Raw genomic sequence first — 13,910 nt, forward strand, 5'->3', positions numbered from 1 at the left:
AAACTAAAATGTATCTCTGCTGGCAAAGCCATGCAATGTATATGTTTGAAATGAGGTGGATGCTGCGGAGTGGAAGAGGACTTGCCATGAAAGTGTGGGTAGATGGAGAGACAGGCCTGTGGAAGAGCCTATCCAGATTTCTCAGCCCGAGGCTCTGTCATAACACCCGCGGATCAAAGCCTGAAGCCAGGCTTGCTCTCCCCATCCAAATCCCCTTCCCTAGGTGACTGACTGACTGGTTGACTGACTGGCTGGATAGAAAAGGCCTTTCATTCAATATTCTCACTGTAGCCAGCAAGCCAGCCAAGGAAACAGCACAGGTGGGAAGGGAGGAAAGGGGGGGTGGGGGGGGTTGGGCGTAGATGGAGACGAGGGAGATGGAGGTTTACTATCTTCTCCATCAGCATCTTTGTTTTTGCATCTATTGAATTTGTCAAATTTTGACAGGCTCTTAAAAGAAGCTAGAAAGCGGTGCTCTTGCTGCCACACACACTCTAAACGTGTTTGTGCTCCATTTATATGCGTGGCCTGTTATTTGCATTCTTCTCAGGTGGTCACATGTTCTTTTCCCTTTGTTTGTTCATCACTCTGCATGTAGGCTTGTCTGTCTGTGCAGAATCTGTCCATCTGTGCGTGTACACTTCCACTTGTCTGATTAAGTGCTGTGAGGCCAACGGTGTGCTCTGCAGGTGCATGTTCTTCACCGGGCTTTCTCTCCTGAGGTTTTTAAACTCCCATGATGCTGTCCCAGGCGTTTCTTTCTTCTGCTGCTGCCAGAGCAGCCAATAACGCCATCAATTATTGTTTTATTCTTAGTAGATCTATTGATTGCTTTTTCAACTGATTTACCAAACGTATACTTGAAACTGTTCAAAGACAGTGAGAAAAACATATCCGAGCTACACAAAGCCCGAGACATCTACAAATAACAAAAAAATTGTGATTTAATTAAAAAAATGTAATGTAATCGGTCAGCTGTAACATCTGAACGCCATTGTTTACGACTGAGTGTGTGAAAAATTGTTTGCAAACTGAGCAGTCTAAATATCTTAAAGTAATGTACTGTAGTAATGGTTCAGATAGATGACTAATGCATAAGCAGTTGAAATAGTTAGCTGAAATAATAAGCTAAAGTAATGGATTCACTTTTTAAATAGATGGCTAATGGATAAATGTTGATTGAGCTGAAAGTAATGAATCAATAGCTGAAATAGATGGCCAAATTAAACGGTTAATAAATTATCTTAAATGTCCAGTAACTTTTATATCAATCAAACATCTTTTAATAAGTGTCTTCTTCTTTCGATTACCTATTTTCTCAGATTAATTTTTTTTTAAATTGTTTTTAAAAAATGGCTTTTAAGCAAGAGAAAGTGTGTGTGTGTGTGTGTGTGTGTGTGTGTGTGTGTGTGTGTGTGTGTGTATGTGTGTGTGTGTGTGTGTGTGTGTGTGTGTGTGTGTGTGTGTGTGTGTTTCTGTGGAGATAAAAACATTAGTCAAGGTTTTCCAGGAATTTGTGTTTAATTTCTTGAACAAATGGTAAGTTGATTAGGAGAATGCTTTCGCTACAACACCTGTGTTTAGTCTTTGGTCTATCAAAAATCCGGACTTTAGTCTAAAGTTTCCTCTGTGAAGAAGCAATTCATCACATTGTAAAAAAAAAAAAAAGCACTTCAAATTGAATTACTCACCTTCGCTCTCTCTACATCTGGTTTCCCGTTATTCATGTCCTTAAAACTTTGTAATCTCACGGAAGCCTCTTTAGCATTTATGTGTGAAGAGTTGAAATCAATGTCACTGGCTTCAGTTGGTATAGTTTGGACTCCGAAACTAATGAATCATCTTCCATTTTATATGTTTTCTTTGTTTTGTCTGTGTGTGTGTGTGTGTGTGTGTGTGTGTGTGTGTGTGTGTGTGTGTGTGTGTGTGTGTGTGTGTGTGTGTGTGTGTGTGTGTGCTGGTACACCCACACTTTTCTGTGTGTGAATGTATGTGTACGTGCCTATTTTGTTTAGTTGTGCCCACAGTACTGGCCAGAAAACGGAGTCCACCGCCATGGACCCATCCAGGTGGAGTTCGTCTCTGCCGACTTGGAGGAGGACATCATCAGCAGAATATTCCGGATTTACAATGCAGCACGGGTACGGTGACATGGGAGGGTCACGCTTCAGACCGAAAGTCATTTGTTTAGGGGAAAAGAACAAACACTGAATTTATGTGATCATGTACTTTGTTCTGCTCTGCTAGCCAATTTTTTGTGTAACTTTTACAACTTGTTTGTCTTCTCTGCGGTTATCATCACAACAGCAAATTTATTCTGTGGCTGCACACCTCACACGTCCCACTCATGCGCCGGCCTGTCCATTCAAGCTGTGCAGTGCCAGTGTCGGTCTGTTCTTTAACTATGCTGCTGCACCAGTGATTGGACCGAGGTGTGATCGCCTCGAGTCACATGTCTCTTAGACAGCTTGAGAAATGTTCACACGTAGTTAAAAAAGGTAGAAGTTGAACTCTCCGACTGCTCCTTCAATAAACACCCTTTGGGTAGAACATGGACCTACCTGAAAACATCAGAACAGAGATTTTCTTTTCCACAACAATACAATGCAAAATACACCACCTTCCATTTCAGAAACAACCTCCTTGTTATTCTGGACCCCCCCCCCCCCCCCCCCCCCCCCCCCCCAAGTTCACAAGATGAATCTGAGGATTCACAAGAGGATTGATGCGAGAGGAGAGAATTTCAAATATATTTCTTCCACACCAAATTCTATTTATTTTTCAGATTTTTCTCTATTTATTCCTACTCTTGTTGAATGCTATTCAAATGAAATATTTTTTTTTTATATACTGCTCACAACTCATAGAAAGATTTAACCCGTGACAAGGGGGCACATGTACAATTTTAGTTTTAAAAGGACATGAGCCAAAAAGTGCTTTACATCAGTGGTCCACGATCATTTTCAGCTTGTGCCCCCCTAAAATAAGACAGTCTACTTGTGACCTTTAATTACAGGACACGTTTGGTAAGCAGCTCAGTCAAAGACTATTTTCCTTCTAGTTTTATTTGAAGGATTTCTCTCCCAGTATTTCACGTGAAAAATAAATCATCCTGTGACCACTTTGATAATTCACAGACCTTGCTGTGAACGGTTTTATTGTAAGTACTTTGTAGTGAAGAAATAGTCCCTATGAAAGCTGTTGACAGCGTGTTGACCATCAAGAGCAGCAAGCACGCTGATTATGGATTAACACAAGTTGTAAATTTCATATTTCAAATATATGAGCACCGCAAACCAAATTCACTTTTTATTGGAGTGGCACATTTCAGAGACGCATATCTCACAACTTTGGCAAATAAAAACATGCTCGGCTAGATGCCTCTACAGGTAGCTCCGCCTATGTATTTTATGGTGTGTGGGGGAAGTGACCTTTTTATTTTGAGCAACCATACATCACTGCACAGTGAGGGTCCTGGCCTGCGCCGGCGTCACCTGCAACCACCTGCGTAAGCTCCTTACCCTTACAGTCTGCCCACAGTTGTCAACAATCACTCCTCATATGTGCGTGCTATGACACCGTCTGGACGGCAGAGGCACCACCACCACCATGTTAAGTGGAATACAATCTAATCACACATGATCTCTGACAAGTGTTATTGATTGATACGTCTGAGTGTGATTCAGAGTGTCTGTAGCTCTTAACTATCTGTCTCCAGCTGAGACTGTGCTCATCTATCAACCCATCTATGCGCGCATTCATCTCTTCAGCGACTCTTCCTACCCTTATCCATCTCTTGTCCTACTTGTCCCCATCAAGGCTTAGCTTAGCTGCATCTTTACAGTCTGATTGCATCGTTGCACAGCAGCGATTAACCCCCCCCCCCCCCGCGCGCCTCGACTGTGTGTGTGTGTGTGTGTGTGTGTGTGTGTGTGTGTGTGTGTGTGTGTGTGTGTTAACCTGGGATAACCAGAGTGTCCTTCCCCTCCAGCCTCAGGACGGCTACCGGATGGTGCAGCAGTTCCAGTTCCTGGGCTGGCCCATGTACAGAGACACACCCATGTCCAAGCGCTCCTTCCTCAAGCTAATTCGACAGGTGGACAAATGGCAGGAAGAGTACGACGGAGGCGAAGGACGCACTGTGGTCCACTGTCTGTAAGTTATCGCTACACTCAGGGCAGAGGGAAGTTCAGTCAGCGCTGCCATTAAAAATGAAACATCTCCACCTACTGACTGAAGAGCTTCACTGCATCATCCCTCAGTCAGCTTTATTGTCAATCCTTCCTGCTTTCTATATTCATCGAAACTTCAGTTATCTTTATTTTTTTAATGCTTGGCTTGTTTTTTTTATAAATCTAGGAATGGAGGCGGCCGAAGTGGGACATTCTGTGCCATCAGCATTGTGTGTGAGATGCTTCAACACCAGCGCTCTGTGGATGTTTTCCACGCTGTCAAAACACTAAGGAACAATAAACCCAACATGGTGGACCTACTGGTGAGAAGCACCGCAGCAGCACTTTTGTCAGACTTTATATAGATACATAGTTTATTATAACCTCCCAAAGTACCTGATGGTAGTTAAACTGGATACTCCAGCATTTTATATTACTTCAATAAAGTTGGTGGACTTATATTTTATAAAAGAAAAAATAACCTGGTAAATACTTCTTTTATGCTCTATGCCCCTACTTTTTAATGCTTTGCCATTTCCAAGCCCGTCTAGTTTGCAGTAATATATTTGTTATTTGTTATTTGTTTTATCTTCATTTCAAAAATTGGTGGATGACTCCTTTAAAAGTCACAAAATGTTACTTTCTTTTGGTCAAACAAGTTGCCCAACTTTACAGGTACCGAGATATTATACATCTAAACCTTTTGGTGATCACAGTAGATGATTCAATTCATGGAAATATTATTTCACATGGGCCTTGTATTTTACACTTTGATTCTCTTTAGATTATTTAAGTCGTTAATAAAGAAAGAAATGTTATGTAACAAATTACAGTGAAAATATAATTATAAGATACCGGCACGTTGATAAACAATCTAATTACACTGATATTTAGTCAAAGTGATTTTATTAGTTTTTTGTTATTTCTTTTGACTAGTCTGTTTAGCTCCATGTCTCAATTATCAAACAGGCAACTGACCCTTTTTGGGAGCACAGATCCTCAGGGGCCACAAAACCTTGGCTTTGCTCATATTATCAGCTTTACATATATGTGTGTATGTACATATATGTGAATATTTTAGTACAATTTGATTTAGCACATTATCTGAGATGAAAAGGGCCTCCTGCCCTGTTACCTGATAAGGGCCCTGTCTTTATTTCAGATGATATTGTGTTTACACAGTGCATATTCTTAAATGAATAAGGGCTTATTAAGTACTCCAGCATAGCAATACGGCATATCATTTACAGAGAGGGTGTATTGGGGAGGAAGGGGAGGTTAAATCTGTCGGTGTACTCCGTCACAACTGCTTGTGAAAAAGTCAAATAGCTTCGGACCCCAATAGTGGCCCAGATGCTCTTTTTTTTTCTTCTTCTCTCTAGCAGGTTGATCTGGCCATGTTCGCCTCTCTAATGTTTTTGTTTGTTTCCGCTTGTCTCATAGGACCAGTACAAGTTTTGCTATGAAGTGGCACTGGAGTACTTGAACTCTGGGTAACTCGGAGCTACTGAACCCGCCAGAGACTTAAAGTTTGGGACATTACAGAAGACTGCAGCTCACATGTGTGCATTGTGCTAAGTGCGTGTGTGTGTGTGTGTGTGTGTGTGTGTGTGTGTCTTACCGACTCGACAGGAGCGAGGTATGCACATAACCATACATGCAGCTCTTTTTTTGACCAGCTCTCTTCTTCTTCTAGATGGGGAAAGGTAACTGAGTTGTACAGTGTTAAATATCGCCGCCTGTTTCTGTCAGTACCGGCTAAGGAAGCCAGCAGGAGCACAATGAGGGTCTATTTTTTTTCTCCTCTGCTGTGAGTCTCCTCCTCTCTGGATCCCTATTTCTCTCTGCCTCTGTCTCTCTCAGCCGCCTGTAGTCCCGTGGTTGTTGCCTTGAGCCTCATTGGACGATGAGCGTTAAATATTCTCCAGTTTTCCGTGGAATGCGATTACACTGTACATAGCGTTAACGTGTTCATTTTACTCTCTCTGATTTTAGTTTTTTTGCTCATTATTATAAGTCATTAAATGCAGGAGCTCAAAGCCTAAATGTTACTAAATGTCCTGTAAATTTCTGACTTCTAGATGATTATTGCTTAATACTGTATGTTGGGGACAGCTGGCTCAGTCTACATCTGCTTACCTTATTTCCTGTACAGGGATCCAAAGCTTTATTTGCTCTTCCATTTGAATTCTTGTTGTGCATATTGTACATATTTCTGTAGATTATTTATTCACAGTATGTACTTTTTTTGTGACTCGCAGTAAGTGACAATCATGTGTTCTCTAGGTTTGGTTTATTGACTGTATTGTGTGCTCTTTTTTTTTTTTTTGGTCACTTGTGTGACAGATCAATTCCACTGTAAAGAAAAAAAGATATTATATAAATGTATCTACAATATAAACATTGGATTATGTATTTCTGAGTGGAGCTGGAAAAGATGGCATTAGGGGGACATCTGTTGGAGAGATGAGGAACAACACAATCACTTCCACGCCACAGGATTGATCCGTTTTCAAGATATTGCCTTTAGTTATAATTGTATGCTACAACATGAATGATGGCTTCCCTGCAATTTTGCAAATGGATACAGTTTTGTTTTGAGACAGTTTGTTAAATGAAATGATGAAATTTAGGTTCTCACAGAAACCGGGACCCTGATTGGACTGATTGGACAAAAAAACACTACAAAGAGGTAAACCGTCTGACTCCTTACATTACAGTTCACATGATGCAAATTTGACTAAACGGGCAGTAGTTAGCTCACGTTTAGTGAGAGAAACAAATGTTGCATCGTGATAATGTTGAAGGGTATATGGTAAAAATATGTATTTTCATTGATAGTTTACAGTTCTGTTAATATCTAAGATGTATAAATCTATAAAAGAATATCTGAAATTCTTTAAAGGAACAGTGTTTAGGCCTTAGGAGAATCTATTAGCAGAAATGGTCATATTTTTCATTAGTGTTTCAGCACCTGAAACTAAGAATTGTTGTGTTTTTGTAAGTTTAGAACGAGCCCTTTACATCCATATATGAAGTGGGTCCTTTTCACACATGTTGCACCGCCATGTTTCTAGAGCAGCCCAGAACAAACTAACCAGACACTGGCTCTCCACAGAGCTTTTCTTGGTTTTACGTTACCTGAAGGCCATTGTAGTTCTCCAACACACTTTAAAAGGAGAGGAGTGAGCAGAGAGATATTCAGTTGTTTGCAATCTGCAACCTCACCAGATGCCACGAATGCTAATTCTACTCCCAAACAGACACACTGACAGCTACGCCACAGACGCCTAGCAGTTCTGTTCATAGTGTCTCAGAATCAATGGGTTCTTCAAATGGGTTTTTGGTGAGTTCTGTGGTTAACACAAGCTTAAGAGGTTTTTAAGTTTTGTTCTGCAATATAAAATACGTAACTAAATACCCTTCTTGTGAATTTTCAAGCTTTTACGTGTCTTAAAAAATGTGGTTGCTAACAAGTGGCAAAATGAGACTACAAAACATCACCGACTAGTTTACAGCCTCAATACTCCCCACCGTTTGCCTTTTAATTCTGCCGATTGCATTCACTCTTCAAAAATCATAAAAGTGGTTTATGAAGATTCACAAATGCTTTTTGAATCATTTGTAAAGATCATATTGCTGAACAAAACATATATATCTATCCTACATATTTGGTTTGCCAGAGTTTATTTTCTGCATTAATCCAAAACGGATAAATCCCGTTGGCTTCTTGTGGAGGGAACCAGTGCGATGCTAACTTCTGAGGTTGGCCTACAAAACTACCTCATATTTGCACCACTCTGTACACTTGAAGGACAAGCTCCCCACATGCGCAGTATGCGTACAGCAAATAAGCCATACGCAGACGTCCGCACAGATCCTGTTCTAATTACTTTAAAAAAGTTATTTCAAACTGATAACTTGATGTTATTTCATTAAGTTCTAGATTGTGTTGTTAAATATAACGTTCTCAATTAAAGGCCTTAGATTACTCACCTAGGTGTACATATTATGATGAACACTTGTAATGATAGCCTATAATGCAATCCAATACAGCAGCCCTGCAATCAATACTACCTGTTTGAGGGTAATCATGTTACATGTTTAAAATGTTGGAGAGGTGGTCATTTAACTCTTAGGTCATGTTTCGAGGCTGTATTTATTGGGATACATCATATTGTAAAGTTGCTCCCTGTATTTTTTTTAAAACAGGATCCATAATTATTAATTAAACTTGAAGAAATATTTACTTCTTTTCATCTGGCCCATCTCCACACTTGTTCTCAAAAAATTGTTTTTTTTTTACAAAAACATGTTTTACAGTTTTACCTGTGTGGTGAGTTTGAGACGTTGGAATCAAAGGCAACACATTTAGATTCTTACAAATGATTCATTTAAAAAAAATAAACCAATTGACATCAAGCTTCTCAGTCTTTATACTGACTGCCAGAAAAGACCTAAATTTGTTTTCAGAGCACAAGTAGACAAAGACCTACCTCTAAAAAGCTTGTCAGGGACTTGCAGCACAGCAACAAAAACTTAAGTTCTACACAGATGGTGGACGAGCAAAATTGGCTTTTCAAGTTTATCGTTAAATGTAGAGGAATGCGGACTGTTTCGTTTGTAAGTGGATTCATTAATTGAACTTTTTCTTTCTTTTCTTTTGTTAATTGGATTTCTATGTCAGTTACACCTAGTATAGTGTAAGTGAGTACGTAGTGCATTCACACTGGAAAATATCTCTGTACTAAATTAACTTGATTTTTTGAGTGCACTTTTGACAAATTATTCTCCTACAATGTATTGCATAAATGATATTTTATGAATAGATTATTTGTTGATTAATGGTTAGTACAGTTTCTATACACCAACTGTAAAAACGTTGATAGACCATTGTGCCATCTGATTCATTTGGGTTTGTCGCCCTCTGGTGGTATCCATGAGTACTTTTCCTGAACTTTCTCCTGTATTGCAACATTTAACATTATTCATTCAGTTGCACAGATACATGTGGCCGTGTCCAAGACCGTGTTTTTAGTGGCACCATGTTCAGGTTTTACAACTGAGTAAGATGCTTGTAATATACACATATTTTAAAAGTACATGACTTTTGCTGTTGGAAAGGTTCAGAAGTCTCCATCAAGGTCAAACTTAATTATATGGTACTGTTGGCCTGCAGATATAAACATCAAAAGTTTTTCTGACATAAAAAACTTGAAAGGAAAGAAATCTCTAATCATATCTTTACATTTCAATTTATTTTTAAAGAGTGAGCAAATTAACCTCAATTGTTTTATTCATATGCTAACCAATCAACACAGGTTATCCCCCATGTAAAAGATAGAATTGCTTAGCACTGAAGGGTCGCGGCAGACAGCTGGTTTGGCTGAGTATTACATCCATGTGTGAAGGATTGGAAGTACTTGCACATAAATGTTTCTTGCTGTTATTAATCAGCACATTCACTTGTATTGATTGTGAAGTGAATACAGTAGCGGGAAGCTAATTTGACAGTTTAAAGAATAAGAAAGTGTGACAGCTACAGCTGCAACAGAGCACCCTTCTGACCACATGCTGCAACACACATGAGGCTTTCAACCACAAGAGGTCAGTGTAAAAATGCTTTTTTATGGTATTATGCCACTCTTGAGGAATAGTGAAGTAAGCTTGGAAATAAGGTTTTAATAAAATTGTTGTTTTAATTGAGCCTATTATTGTGCAAACTCATGCATCTCTTTGCAATTCTACTGTCATTAGTCCCAGGAATAAAGCCTTAGACTAGGGTGGTTAATGAGCAACTCACAATGTCCGGTTCAAAGCATTCCATTTCTTTAAAAAAATTGATATTTGGCTTGTGTTGGCACCTAATGCACTGGTTTGTCTATACAGGCTGCAGCAGTGCCTAGAGGAATTTGTGAAAAGAGGAATCTTTGGCACATCCTCATGGAAGCTGAGCGTCTCATCTTTTCCCCTCACAGACTGTTCCAGTCGGTCAGAGCCACGGGCGCTGTGGCACCAGGGATGGTTTCATATTTCATTGCAGCACTGCTGGTGAATTATTTCTCTGTTCACACAAGGAGACCGGGGAGCTGATGAGCCGAAGCAAGGAGTGGAGGGAGATCGAGGAGACTGGGGGCTGCTCCTGCTGCCGAGGCTTGATGTGAGTTGAGCTACTGGGAGAGTCCACACCAGATGTTCCCTGAGCTAAAGTCCAGAAGCTCAAGGACAACATCTGGATACGCAAAAAACATGCTTACTGAGCTGCACAATAGTTGATGTCTGGTGCAATCGGCAACTGAGATTTGTACCAAGTTCATTCCTTGGATTTAAGGCATAAAAACAGATTTTGCAAATTAAGTTTATTTCTCAGGTGACATTCTCAATAACTCTATAAACTATTTGCTGTATGCATGAATGGATTACATGGCAGGTCAGGGGGCTCTGGCATGTTAATGTACTGTAGTATTTAGTATGATATCTGTGCAGAGGAGGGTCAGCAAAACAACCTGGAAAAAACACACCAAAATGACCACAAAGAGATGTCAAAGAAACACAAGAAAACCTCAGAGACTGAAAACATCATCAATGAGATGCCAAGTGACCAAAACGACCACAGAGAGGCTCAAAATTACTACAAAGATACTCAAAACGACTTTAATGAAATGAAAGGAGACTGCAAAATCACCACAAAGAGATTAAAAATAGCCAAAATAATTAGAAAACGGTTGAGAGGCTAAATACAACCACAAAGAGACACAAAGGCCACATAGAGGCTCATAACTTTGTTCCACAACCTTGATTGTAATTTGAGAGTGAGTTTACTTCATTCCAGACATCATATTGCAAGAATCAAGTTTCACATTTTCCAAAATGGTAGGCATTACATTTGGGGATGAATGTTTTATGAGTTGCAATTGAGAGGACCAAGGTCGCTGTTGCAGATGGCTCTGCATTTTGGCATCGCATGTCCAGAAGATGGCAGTGTAGTGCAGACAAAGCTCACAGCGACACAATGTCAGCTAAAAGCAACGGCAGTGGTGGAGAGCTCTATTTAACACTCTTACGGACTCAATTTGCCTTAAAGCTCATATGCAATTCAAGTAATTAACATGTTATCCCCAAAAGTCAACATTTCATGAATCCTGTAAAGAAATCAGAAAAGAGTTGATGTATAAAATGCCCTGATGATGATAAGAGCAAATGTTTCAGGTTTGTATTCATGCAGTTAAGGTGCGTATTGTTATGCCCGTCATTCAGCACATCTAGATGTGTGTCACAGACGGATACAGGATTACATTTGTTTGGTCTCCATCTTGAATATGCATACTGAAGTCATGAACATCATATTATTTTCCCACACCCCGGTCTCCTCTGCGCGATTGTGAACAATGTAATAAATAAACCAATAAATAATGAATGACTCCCCAATTGCCGATGAAAGATTAAGCGGTGTGTTTTCTCATCATCAAGATGCTCGCTGAATTGCTGGACGCAGCCTCCTCTAAAACAACCATCCAGCACTCACACATACATCATTGCAGATTCTCACACATGTGCACACACACACACACACACACATGCACACATGCACACATGCAACAACTGCAGAGCCACACATAGGTCAAAGGGTAGCTGAAGCAACTGGAGGACAACAGCCTGTTTCAATCTCTAGGGACTGGATTATTCTCTTCTCTCTCTCTCTCTCTCTCTCTCTCTCTCTCTCTCTCAGCCTGCCTTTATCTCTTTACCACCACCCCCCCCCTATTGCTTTTCTACCACAAACACAATCACATAGACTGTATGGCAAATCTGTCTGAGAACAGAAGTGGACATCGTCTTCACTTCACAGCCCACATGTGGCTTTCCATTCTGTATATTTGAATTGACTACAACAGACTGGGCTTCATGCGGCTATATGATCAGAATTAGTTTTTTTTATAATTCTTTTTTTTTTTAATCACCTCTCGCATAATCTCAATTTGACCAAATCTCAAAATATCTCTACATTTGTAACGTTTCAAAGCCTCTAATCAATCCTACATCCTCGTTATTCTTTTGGAGAATGATGCAGCAGCTGTTTTAAGCTGACTTCCAATAATTCAGGGTATTTGCTTTCAGTTCCAGCCCTGCCATCGAGCGTTTGCCAAGGGGGAGCGAGCGATCAATCAATGGACCAGTTTAACATACAAAAAAAGAGGCCCTGTCTAGCTCTCACATCCGAGGCAAATCCATATCTCATATTTCCTCCGTTTCCATGCAGATGGAGGGGAGAGAGTAAGATGTCTCTGCTCCCTTGACATTGTTCCTATCACCCCCTGACAGTTTGATGTGATTGCATTGTCAGCCCTCTGAGTTTGCTGGTGCTGTAGTACTCTTGGTTAGAGGCTGCATGAGAAAAGGCTGGAGAAACAGTCTTCCCGGGCACAGATGTGGCATACATATTTCAGTAGTTTGAGACTACATATTTTAGAAGTTGCAAGCTTAGTGTCAACCCACAAGTGGATAGCCTAGTTTGGTGTATGGCTGGATTATTGCATCACTTTCACCCTTTCTTAAATGGGTCCAACAAGCAAAAAATGTATGCACACAAACACACACACACACACACACACACACACACACACAAATGCTGGCGTCAGAATATCTATTCCCATCATGTCAAAAATGCACGAGAAGCAAAATAATATTGGGAATCTGCCCGAGGTCAAGTCCTCATCTAAGTCGATCTAATTTCCTGCAACTCGGGGGGGCGGGGGGTGCTGACGACTTGGCCCCCCCATGTTACCGTGGCAGCCAACAGTCCCCCTCTCTACATATGATCAGTCTGTTGCCATAGCAGCCCCGTAGAGCTTTTCCTGCCAGTCAGTCTAGCGGAGAAGATGAGTGAACCAGCGGTGCCCCCATCCAAAGAGGCCTGCATGTCTTCATCTGTTGCCATGGCACCGTAATAGCGTTCCGGATAGATTTGGCATGGCGGGGAGTCAGTCCCTTTATCTTCCAACGCGTAATATTGAGCCGTGCTCGCCTGTGTTCGGCGGTCACAACATGGTGAGCAGACAAAGGGAGCCAAAGGGGTAGAAGGTAGATGTCAAGATAGGGTGTCTTTATTGAGATCTAGAGCGGTGCTAGGCTTAGCCGGGGCTGCTCTGCTATAGACTCAATTTGCCTTAAAGCGTATCGGGTGCTAATTAGGTGGTACATATAGAGATGTTGTATGTTGGGGAGACATGCCTGACAAGGCAACCTGGAGTGGACGCTCCAGCTGTCTCACTTTGTATTAGAATGAGTGGTCGTGTGCAGTCATGCTACATTTGCAGTGACGATGTCTGAAAGCAACAAGGAAATCAGAGAGCCAGGCCAGTTCACCCTTAAATAGAGCTGTGACCAGTTTACATTGGAATTACCGTCCACTACAGAAAGAAAGTGCTGTTTTTGGAAAGAATGTATTTGTTTAATTTTGTAAGTAATTTTTCACTCTTTTGAGCAACACAAAAGAAGTTCCAGTCCTGTCTGTCGATTTGTGTTGGAGGCAAAAAATACAAATATCTTTAAAAAACTTTGACAAATAAAACCTAAACTACCCGCATGGCTATCATGTTTGTTTGTTTTTTGCAATTTGGTTGACCTCGCATATTTATATTTAAAACATGAAAATAAAATGGAGGATGAGCAACAACATAAAATTAGTTTTCCCCACAGCTTTTCTTAAGAGAAAATACTTCAAGGTTTTATAAGTGA

General features: G+C 40.5%; 1 protein-coding gene across 9 annotated transcripts in view; it reads left to right on the top strand.

Annotated features, from left to right (window-relative positions):
• LOC137892562 (receptor-type tyrosine-protein phosphatase mu-like) overlaps window positions 1-6,674 on the top strand; it is a 148,693-nt gene extending 142,019 nt beyond the window's left edge. For 5 of the 9 annotated variants that reach the window (XM_068737809.1, XM_068737813.1, XM_068737812.1 and 2 more), the window contains 4 exons: window positions 2,016-2,141; window positions 3,992-4,155; window positions 4,360-4,495; window positions 5,616-6,673. In XM_068737809.1, coding sequence (XP_068593910.1) covers window positions 2,016-2,141; window positions 3,992-4,155; window positions 4,360-4,495; window positions 5,616-5,669 — 480 coding nt within the window. In that variant the 3' untranslated portion in view covers window positions 5,670-6,673. Of the gene's footprint in view, window positions 1-2,015; window positions 2,142-3,991; window positions 4,156-4,359; window positions 4,496-5,615 lie in introns of all 9 variants that reach the window. The other 4 variants (XM_068737806.1, XM_068737808.1, XM_068737807.1 and 1 more) reach the window with 2 other exon arrangements.
• The last annotated feature ends 7,236 nt before the right edge of the window (window positions 6,675-13,910 follow it).

Source organism: Cebidichthys violaceus, unplaced genomic scaffold, assembly GCF_023349555.1.
Source record: "Cebidichthys violaceus isolate CVI_PGR_0920_01 unplaced genomic scaffold, fCebVio1.0.p SCAF_8, whole genome shotgun sequence".
Taxonomy (NCBI): Eukaryota; Metazoa; Chordata; class Actinopteri; order Perciformes; family Stichaeidae; genus Cebidichthys; species Cebidichthys violaceus.